The 10815-nt window shown below is 34.3% G+C and overlaps 1 protein-coding gene across 1 annotated transcript; it reads left to right on the top strand.

Annotated features, from left to right (window-relative positions):
* Positions 1-4887: 4887 nt before the first annotated feature.
* On the top strand, positions 4888-10473 carry LOC107464023 (heat shock 70 kDa protein 15). Its single transcript, XM_016082921.3, has 10 exons — positions 4888-5055; positions 6026-7236; positions 7514-7744; positions 7827-7922; positions 8021-8245; positions 8794-8982; positions 9077-9223; positions 9391-9540; positions 9622-9752; positions 9881-10473. Exons 2-10 carry the CDS (start codon positions 6067-6069, stop codon positions 10071-10073), a joined length of 2532 nt encoding a protein of 843 aa, XP_015938407.1. The 5' UTR covers positions 4888-5055; positions 6026-6066; the 3' UTR covers positions 10074-10473.
* The last annotated feature ends 342 nt before the right edge of the window (positions 10474-10815 follow it).

Here is a 10815-nt window from a genome sequence, read left to right as displayed (position 1 = left end):
CAGCCTACTTCCTTATTATTCAAAATCCTAAGAGGTAAATACTTTAGCAATGGTAATGCTATAACAGCAAAAATTGGAGTCTTACCTTCTTGAGGATGGAGAAGCATACTGGAAGGACGAAAGATTGTTGAAAAGGATCTTAATTGGACTGTGGGTACTGGTAAGAATATCCGAACATTTGAGGATCCTTAGCTGTCTCCTCCGTATCCTTTAATAATTTCTGACATGCCAAATAGACAGGCTATTTCTGAATTGGTTTCAAGAGTTAAAGATCTAATTAGTGAAGACAGAAATTGGAATCAAAATCTTATTCAATAATTATTTCTCCAAAACGTTGCAAACAGGATTTTGTCAGTTAAAATTCAGCAAAGTAGGGACAAATTACAATGGGATTTGAACAAATCCAAGCAATATGATACAGTTTCAGGTTACAGAATTGGCTATTTATTTTACCATCCGCCTCTGGAGCTTTGCCCTAATTATATGCAGTAGAAAAAGTCGTGGATTGATTTATGGAAGTTGAACTTGCCTCACAAAATTATATTATTTATCTGGAAAGCTCTCCATGGCCGGCTTCCGGTGCTTGCTCAGATTCATCACCACTTCCCATCTATATCACCAATATTCTCCTGCTGTCATGAAACAACGGAAACAGTCACTCATTGTTTGATCGATTACTCTAGAATTAAAGACGTATGGTCTCAGAGTTATCTTCATGATTGTCTTCCCCCTCAGACTTTTGGACATGGTGGACTGCATCAACAGAGATACTTAACCCGTTGAAGAATACTGACCGTAATCTTCAATTGCTTGCCATCATTTACTGGAACTGCTGGAAAGCTCGCAACCAGTTGATTTTTGAAGGTTCTACTTCTATGCCGTCTGCCATTCTAGCAAGCTCTGTCAAGTTACTCCGTGAAATCCAAAGAACTCCCAATTTAGGTCGTCATTTCCATGAGGCAAGCTCTTAGTTGCATTCAATTTTATTTATCATTCTTTCTTCTTTAAGATTTTTTCTTCGTTTTTCGACCACGTACCGTTGGATGAATACCTTCAGTGTAGTATTTTTGGAAATTCCCACCTTTTATTATGCTGTCATGTTTTTTGACATCTTTGTATTTTATTTTTCAATAATTAATGAAATATAACCTATTATTTTTAGAAACAAAATTGTAACACATTTTATTATAAGATAATTAAGACAAAAAATATTACTATACTAAAAATTAATCATTTTCATAATTTAAATAGATCTATTAAAAATAATTTTTTAAAAATAAATATCTTGGAGGTTAAAATATTTTATATATAATTTTTTGAAAAAATATTTAATTATTTAGTCATTAATATATAAAGAATAATTTAAAAAATTAAAAAAATAGTGACAATATTAATTATGGAGCAATGATGATTATTATTAGTGTAAAGTGACAAATAAGTTCCTGAGGATTTCGCATTCGATAATTTATATCGTGAAAAAAAAGTAACAATTAAATTTTTCAAAAAATAAAACATGGACACGTTACATCTTTCTGTTAATAAGACTAACGGCGCTTTTGATGCAGACTGTTAATGTGATTGAGGTGTCACTTAAATACTACATTGGAATTACTCTAAATGATGAGAAGAAATTGATCCTTGAATGTTGTTTAACTTTAACATACCTCAAATCCTAATTGTCCAGAATCCTCAATTATTCACCCTGAAACAAAACCTTAGCACAACGCATAATGAATAGCACCGAAAGCTCTAGAAGCACAAGGTGCCAAAGATAAAGGAATGAAGGCAGCGGTTGAAATTATAGGGATGACTCAACACATGGAAGAGGTTTCAGCAATAAAATCGTTTTCAAATGTAACTGTCAACTATATGCAACAATATACAAGTCTAGAAAAGTGGAGAATCCAAATAGATTATTTTTAGGGTGTCTAAATTATAAGGTAATTGTTAATTCAATTTATTTTTATTTTTTGAGTTTTGAGTGTTCCATTAAATTAAAATTCATATCTCTCATTTATGGTATGTTTTTTGGTTCTTATTATAGGACAATTTGTCATACTGTAAGTTCTTTAGATGTGGAGAAATCAGAAAGTTCTAAGCAGAAAGTGAAAGATAAATTAATTGATTTGGAGGTGATAATTGTGAAATTGAAAATGGATTGTAGAAATCACAAAACTCTAAGCAAAATTTTTAATAGTAGATTTAGAAATGTCATGTATTTTATGGTTGGTATTTTAATTAAAATTATTGTGAATGTGTGGAGCAAGAGTTTCGAGTGAATCAAATTAGATAGTCGATGCATGAATGTAGTAGTATTTATAATTATATTATTATAAATGCAGTTATGAATAAATATTTTTGAATCATTATATGATTTATCATGGATGTTGGTGTTAATGAATATAATATTCACAATCATAAAATAAAAGAAAGAAATCACATAACCATAATAGCCATAAGAGCATTGTTATAATATCTAAGCTTCTAAAAGATTGTTTCTAATTACAGAAGTAAATCTAAAAAGAGACTGAACACTTGAAGTCTGTGTTACTAAATCAAAAGAAAACTTACATAGAAACATTAGTATAATTGCATAATATATTGTCTAATTCAAAATAGGAATTAAGTCCAAAGAAAATATGCACAAAATACTAAACAATCATATATTCAAAATACTAAACAATTATATTCATCAATTTAAGACTTCAATTAAGACTTAAATCTAAGGGTGGGAGTGAATTGAAACATTCTTGAAGCTGTTTCATTACTTGTTGCGGCCAAAATTTCTGCAGAAATACCATCAATTGAACTTGTTGTTGATTGTTGTGGTGGGTTTGACTGTGTAGCCCGTTCTTGCAGTCTTTAACTCCTCCTCACTTTCTTATATTCCTTCTTCTTTTGACATTTAGGAGAATTGCTAAGTACATAAATCTCTTCATTAGTAACTTTTTTTTTCCGTTTAGAGAACAGTTACTGCAACCTTCTTCTTTTTCATTACTCTTGCATGCTCCTCTTCGATATCAGTGTCTGATTGGTCAACACTAGGAGGTGGGGGCTTGTTCAGCACTCTCGTAGTCATCATCATCACTGTTATCATTAGAAGTATGAGGATCACCAGCTTCATCACACCCTATAGCATCTTCATCACCAAGAATATGATGCTCAAAATATATATAGAACTCCTCACACTCTTTGTTTTGAATTTTGAGCTCCCTTAAAGTATTAATCTCTGAATCTCTAAAAATAGGATGCAAACCAGCTTCAAAATTAGTAGCATTTATTCGGATCAAACCATATCATTATTTTGTAATCATCGTATCCCAAACTCTTGAATAATTCCTTCAAACCAAAGAAGTTCATACGATCCAAATTCATCTCTGAAAATCTCTCAACTAACTCATTCTCGTAACTCAACTCTCCTTATTTGTTCCTCACAAATTTTCTCCCATGGTTAAACACAGAAATAGAAAATTCCTCCCTTTGCTAAATAGAAACACAATTATCATTTGAATATACTGGAATAACAATTAACTAAAGAATCAAGAACATGTTTGTCTTTTTTTTATTATGACATAAAATGATACTGGTCTTTCTGCTAATAATTAGTTTCAATAATCATAAACAAATAAGCAGAAATTCCAAAAAGTAACAACAAATGCATAAATAATTTTAAATGTGGTAAAATGCGTCATACTCAATAAAATAAGTTAAAACTATGCTTTGTAGAAGATTAAACAATTTGTTCTAAACAATGGGACCACCATGAAAGGAACTGACAAAGGGATACACTAACTGATAAAAGCATCAACATTTTTTATTTGAGTCGAGAATGTGTCTGCTAACACCAATTTTTTTAATGATGTCTTCTTTCTTGCTGGTACTTCGAAGGAAGAATCGTGACTTTTGTTACTATAGAGCCAAGATTCTTTGACTTCAACTTCTCCCTTAGGGTTAATGGGTAAAAACAGAAGGTAACTAAAGAGGTTAAGGGCAAAGTGAAACAAATATGAAGGAAGAGAATTCAAAACGACGGCGTTCACTGCAGATGTGGCAGAAACAGACACGTCAATTTATGTAATGGGACAGCAAAGCAACTCTGTTCCGTTTTGTTACATGGGCTAATGGAAGGATGTAATGTGTCCAACGTCTCATCTCCTATGAGATCTAATTGTTACTTTTTTTTTCTCAAGATCTAACTTATCCGAACACAGAATTCTCAGGGATCTAATTAGTCACATTACTCTTATTATTATTTGATAGGTAATATATTTTAGAGTAAAATGACAATTAAGTTTTCGAAAATTTCGACTTCGAATTAATTATTCCTTAAAAGAAAAAAAAGTATCACGTTGATCCTTCGATAATAAACGGTGGACACATGATGTCCTTCTATCAATTTATTATCTAAAACGCAACGGTAATATTTATATGTACGGTTAATTACTCTAACGTATTTATCTATGAAAGATAGTCATGTAGATAACTACGTTTGGAGTGAAACATCATTTGTTTTAATAAAATTTGTGATAAATAAAGAGCAGTCGATAGAAAGTATATGAAAACTCAAAAAATAATAAATATTTTACTATCCAAAATTATATTATTTTCCTGCTCATGTGACAATAATAAAACATCCACAACTGTAAATAACGAAATATATGAATAATTCTATTTTATTTTATACTATTGATAAAATGATATACATGTTATTGAAGGATCTCATTGGTACTTTTTTATTTAAGGACTAATTAGTCCAAAATCAACATCTTAAAAGATCTAATTATCAATTTATTCTATATTTTTATTGTTAATTCTTTCTTTAATTAATTAATAATCAAATAATATTCTATTAAAAAATCTTAAAAACCTAAACTAGAAAATTCTTAATTCTAATGTGGAGTCCCCACTGAATCTTCAGTCTTCTCTTTACGCCTTTGGGAGCTGCCAATTGAAGTGGTATTTATAACACAGATTATTCCTGAACAAAATAACAGAACCTCACAAACCTCTTCTTTCTGTTCCTTCGTGGATCGCTACTTGCTACGCCATCGCCAGGTATCAAACCCTATTCCTTCATTTTCAGATTCACGTACCGTACTTTTATTTTCTAGATCTGTTCCTTATGCTTCATCTTGATGAATCGGTAATTGTTGTTCCTGTTCATTCGCAATTTCTCGATTTCAATTTCGTGTAGTTTCCAATCTCAATTTTGATGCAATAGTCTATTTTTGTATTTATCAGTGTTCTTCTTCCATTAATCGTTGATAGTACGTGTGAGTGGGGATTTGCTTTGCTGAATTTAGTTGTTTGTCTTAGTAATGGTATGCTGTATAATTCTAATGATCCTCCTATATACTAAATAAGGGAAAGAAATAGATACAGTTACTGTCTTGTAATCTTAAAGCATAATCAATTCTTTCTCCAGTTAGTGTTTAGGAGGATTGATCAGGAAATTAAATCATTTTTCTTCATTTTATTAAATTATGGTTTGACCATTTGATTCTCCTTGTTATTTTATTCGTTCTGTTATGCACATCAATGTTTAGAAAATTGGATCAGATCACTCAGTTGAAATAGTTTAGTATTGAACTGATTATCAGTTCAGTCTTTGTCTAATCAGGGTTCAATAATATATGTGACCTACCAAATATGTTGCACACGTACAGAAGAATAGGGAAGGGAACAGAAGAACACATTTTATGTACAACTATGAAATCATAAATAATCAAGTGTGATTAAATTATATGATAAATATGCCTTTAATAATGTGCTAATTGTAGTCTTTTATCAAAGTATAACGAAAAGATATCAACAGGTAAAGATATATAAAGAGGCACATGATTTGAATATATAGAGCATTAGTTGATTCTTTTGAGCTGTTAGCTGTTGTCTAAGGAATTTGATTTATCATTTCTTTTTACATTTTTGGTGCAACTATTTCCATTTATGCAAGTGAGATTTCTGTTTTTGTCTTCACCATGCTTCCCAGTTGTAAATGCTGATATTTGTATTTTTTTTTTGGCAGATTTTCTTCTTGGCTGGCGGATCAAATTTTTGTTAGCAAAAATGAGCGTGGTGGGTTTTGATTTTGGCAATGAGAGCTGCATTGTTGCAGTTGCAAGGCAGAGGGGAATTGATGTTGTACTTAATGATGAGTCGAAGCGTGAAACACCTGCCATTGTGTGCTTTGGTGACAAGCAACGCTTTATTGGGACTGCTGGGGCTGCATCAACTATGATGAACCCCAAGAATTCTGTCTCACAGATGAAGAGACTCATTGGCAAAAAATTCTCTGATCCTGAATTGCAGCGGGATATCAAGTCTTTGCCTTTTAATGTCACAGAAGGCCCTGATGGATTCCCATTAATTCATGCACGCTACATGGGTGAAGTTAAAACATTTACACCTACTCAAGTATTTGGAATGATGTTGTCAAATCTTAAGGAAATAGCCCAGAAAAATCTCAATGCTGCTGTTGTTGATTGTTGTATTGGAATCCCGGTTTATTTTACTGATATTCAGAGGAGGGCTGTCTTGGATGCAGCCACTATTGCTGGTCTGCATCCGCTTCGCCTGTTCCATGAAACAACTGCAACTGCCTTGGCTTATGGGATTTACAAGACCGATCTTCCTGAGAATGATCAGCTGAATGTTGCCTTTGTCGACATTGGACATGCTAGCATGCAAGTGTGCATTGCTGGCTTCAAAAAGGGACAGCTGAAAGTATTGGCTCACTCCTATGACAGGTCTCTGGGTGGTAGGGATTTTGATGAGGTTCTGTTCCATCACTTTGCTGAAAAATTTAAGATGGAGTACAAAATTGACGTTCTCCAGAATGCCCGGGCTTGTTTGAGGCTTAGGGCTGCTTGTGAGAAGCTGAAGAAGGTGCTTAGTGCAAATCCTGAGGCACCTCTGAATATTGAATGCTTAATGGATGAGAAGGATGTCAGAGGCTTCATCAAGCGCGATGAGTTTGAGCAACTAAGTCTCCCGATTTTGGAACGTGTGAAGGGACCTTTGGAGAAGGCACTAGCTGAAGCAGCTCTTACAATTGAAAATGTTCACATGGTTGAGGTGGTTGGTTCAGGATCTCGTGTACCAGCTATCAATAAAATATTGACAGATTTCTTCAAAAAGGAGCCTAGACGAACAATGAATGCTAGTGAGTGTGTTGCTAAGGGTTGTGCCTTGCAATGTGCAATTCTTAGTCCAACTTTTAAAGTACGAGAGTTTCAGGTAATATTTCCTTCTTTGAACTTTCTCTATTTTCACTCCAGAGGCACTCATGTAAACAATTTGTTGGGGAAATTTATTTGTTATTCTCTGAAGTGCTTACTCACGGTAAAACTCTGCAGGCCTTTAGGAATCATGAGTTTTATCTTCTTATTCTTCTTTCATAAAAAGGAACTTTTGCAATTATATTTGCTATGTCTCTGCAGTAAACTGTTCATACACCAAGACTAAGATTCCCTTCTCCATCCGGTATAACATTGTCTTATGTTGAACTGTGTAGGTCAATGAAAGTTTTCCTTTTGCAATTTCCCTTTCATGGAAAGGTTCTGGACCAGATGCACAGGGAATTAGTGGATCAGATAATCAGCAAAGTAGCCTTGTTTTCCCCAAGGGCAATCCCATTCCTAGTATTAAGGCATTGACATTCTACAGGCCAGGAACATTCTCTATTGATGTACAGTATAGTGATGTGAGTGAACTGCAAACACCTGCCAAGATCAGTACATATACTGTAAGTTGTATTTGAAGTTTTTTTCTTGTTTCTGTAACATTTTCCCCCTTTTACTGGTCCTCTGACTCTCAAGTGCATGCAGATTGGTCCGTTCCAAACTACAAAAACTGAAAGAGCAAAAGTTAAAGTGAGAGTTCGTTTGAATTTGCATGGAATCGTAGCTATTGATTCAGCAACTGTAAGTGTAAAAGCTTTAGTGGTTTATTTTTCTCGTTTGACATTACTTCAGAGAGCATCTGCTCCTGTGATCTAATAACTTCTGCTTTCCTGTTTTAGCTATTGGAAGAGGAAGAAGTTGACATTCCGATTTCCAAAGAATCAGCTGCAGAAAACACCAAGATGGATACCGATGAATCCCCTGCTGATGGTGCTGCTCCTCCAACCTCCAATGACACTGATGTTAACATGCAAGATGCAAAGGCTAATACTGATACCACTGGGCCTGAAAATGGTAGCCCTGAGACTGGAGAAAAGCCTGTGCAAATTGACACTGATACCAAGGTTTGTCCTGGTGAAAGGAATACACAAGCATATGCGAGAAGCTTTCTGTTTTCAATTAATTTTGCATTCGTTAAATTTTGTGACACTGAGTTATTTATTTATTCTTAAAATTTTATAATTGTGGGTTTCTGTGGCTTCCAGCAATGGAGCATTGACATTGTAGAACTAGCTGCTTATTTATATTGGTATCTACATCAAGAAGAGGATGTGCGATAGGTTTTTTAGGGGTTACTTTGGCATTGTTTAATTTAGTAGGATGTTGTTACCATATTTTTCTGTTCAACAATCTGAGAGAACATAATATACATGATAGTTTTGCAGATATGACCTTGAGTGTATGTGATTCTTTTTTTTTTTTTGGTGGTATTTCCATCTGTTCACATAATATTGGAATCAACCTGCATGAAGTCACTTCGGTTTAAAGTGAATCTTACACCTTATATTGATAATTTGCTATACTATCATGCATAATTAATCATAAAATATTGTTGTTGTCTAGCATGGTCAAATCGGTATTTATAAGTGTGCCATGAATGTTGTTGGTACAGGCTCCGAAGAAAAAGGTTAAGAAAGCAAATATTCCTGTAGCAGAGGTGGTTTATGGAGCTATGGAACAAGTGGATCTCCAGAAAGCTGTAGAAAAGGAGTTTGAAATGGCTTTGCAAGATCGCGTGATGGAAGAAACAAAAGACAAGAAAAATGCCGTTGAGGCTTATGTTTATGAAATGCGGAACAAGGTGAGGCTTATCTTTTCTCTTTTCTTGCCCAATTTCAAGTACAAATGCCCATTATTTGATGTTTACTGAAGTGACTTTTTTGTTACCATTTCAGCTTAATGACAAATATCACGATTTTGTCACTGCTCCAGAGAGGGAAGATTTTACTGCTAGACTTCAGCAGGTGGAAGACTGGCTATATGATGATGGTGAAGACGAAACTAAAGGCGTATATATTGCGAAACTTGAAGAACTTAAAAAGGTAGGAACCAAGAAGTTTGAAGGCTAGAGAAACCTGCTCGTCCCCCATTGAAACTGTAGAACTTAATTAAAAAAATGGGGACCAGAAATTCCTTGTTGCTGCTACTTTCTTTGTTGTTAGACTTGGTTGTCACACTACAATCTTAGTGGAGTTTTGCAATATTGCAGCAAGGTGATCCTATTGAAGCTCGTTATAAAGAACACACAGAGAGGGGCACAGTAATTGACCAGCTCGAGTATTGTATAAATAGTTACAGAGAAGCTGCAATGTCAAGTGATCCCAAATTTGATCACATTGACATCAATGAAAAGCAGAAGGTAGTTGCTTGCTAATTTTCTTCCTTCCCAGTGATTCTTCTATGGTTAACAACTTGACATCAATGACATCAATGTTTGTAGGTCCTAAATGAGTGTGTTGAGGCTGAAAACTGGCTTAGGGAGAAAAAGCAACAGCAGGAACCACTCCCAAAATATGCCAACCCTGTGCTCTTGTCTGCTGAAATAAGAAGGAAAGCGGAAGCTGTTGACAGGTATTTCTGGATTTGGTTTATTTCTTGTTATGCTTTGCTGTCTTCCAGTTTGTAAAACAAACATCTTGGACTGTTGGTCATTTTATTCCTTTTTAAATTATTCATTTTAATAATTATTTGTGTGACAGGTTCTGCAAGCCAATTATGACGAAGCCAAAACCAGCCAAGCCAGCTACTCCCCCAGCACAAGCAACAACCCCACCACAGGGTGGTGAGCAGCAGCAACCTCAGGGGGGTGCAAGTGCCAACGCTAATGAGAATGCACGGAACAATGGTAGTGATATCCCACAAGAATCGATGGAGACCGAGAATAAGCCATAGAACACAGGGTCTTCATAATTATTGCTTGTTTATTGCGATCAAGTTCATTGAGTCAAAGACCAATTATTCTATTAATACCTTCTATATAAGCATGCTGATGGGACATGGGAAGAGAAAGGTGGGTTTTGTGCCTTGTGATTGAGTGGCTGCGCTGGGAGGTTTGGGTTTTGCACCTCGCTTGGTTGGTTGGTTGATTGGTCAGGTTTTTTAGTACTTAATATTATGGTGATCTTTGAAATCCGGATTTTTTTTTATCGAAGGGTTTTGAAGAGGATAATGTGCGGTCTGGATTCCCAAGCCCAAGGGGAATAGGCCAATTTTATGTACGATGTTGATTTCTAGAGGTTGAATTATAATGTTTGTTTCCCATTTTATAATTAATTTTCATTTTTAGTGACAATGTAACCTTTTATATCACCACGATTTTCCTTGTGTTTTAGTCTTATAAATAAAGAATGAATTGTTAGAAGTTAGTGCAATATTTATTGTTAAAACAAATGGTAGAATTTTTAGGTAATCGATTTGTATTTGTTGATGCGCTATGATCTGAAGTAGACAAGACCAAGAGTAAGTCGAGTAAAAACTCAATATTATGATGTTCTTTGATGTAAAGTAAAGGCTCAAGTTACTTAATTTGAAAGTCGACTCAAATTGGTTTTCAAACTTCTTTTCGGTGATTTAATTTAAGAGTTTAATTTTGATGTATTTATTCATTTATCTAATTTTGTTTTGGATAATCTTT

The sequence above is a fragment of the Arachis duranensis genome, chromosome 9 (assembly GCF_000817695.3).
Source record: "Arachis duranensis cultivar V14167 chromosome 9, aradu.V14167.gnm2.J7QH, whole genome shotgun sequence".
NCBI lineage: Eukaryota > Viridiplantae > Streptophyta > Magnoliopsida > Fabales > Fabaceae > Arachis > Arachis duranensis.
The sequence above is the reverse complement of the archived record's forward strand: the minus strand, read 5'-3'. Positions and strand labels throughout refer to the sequence as shown.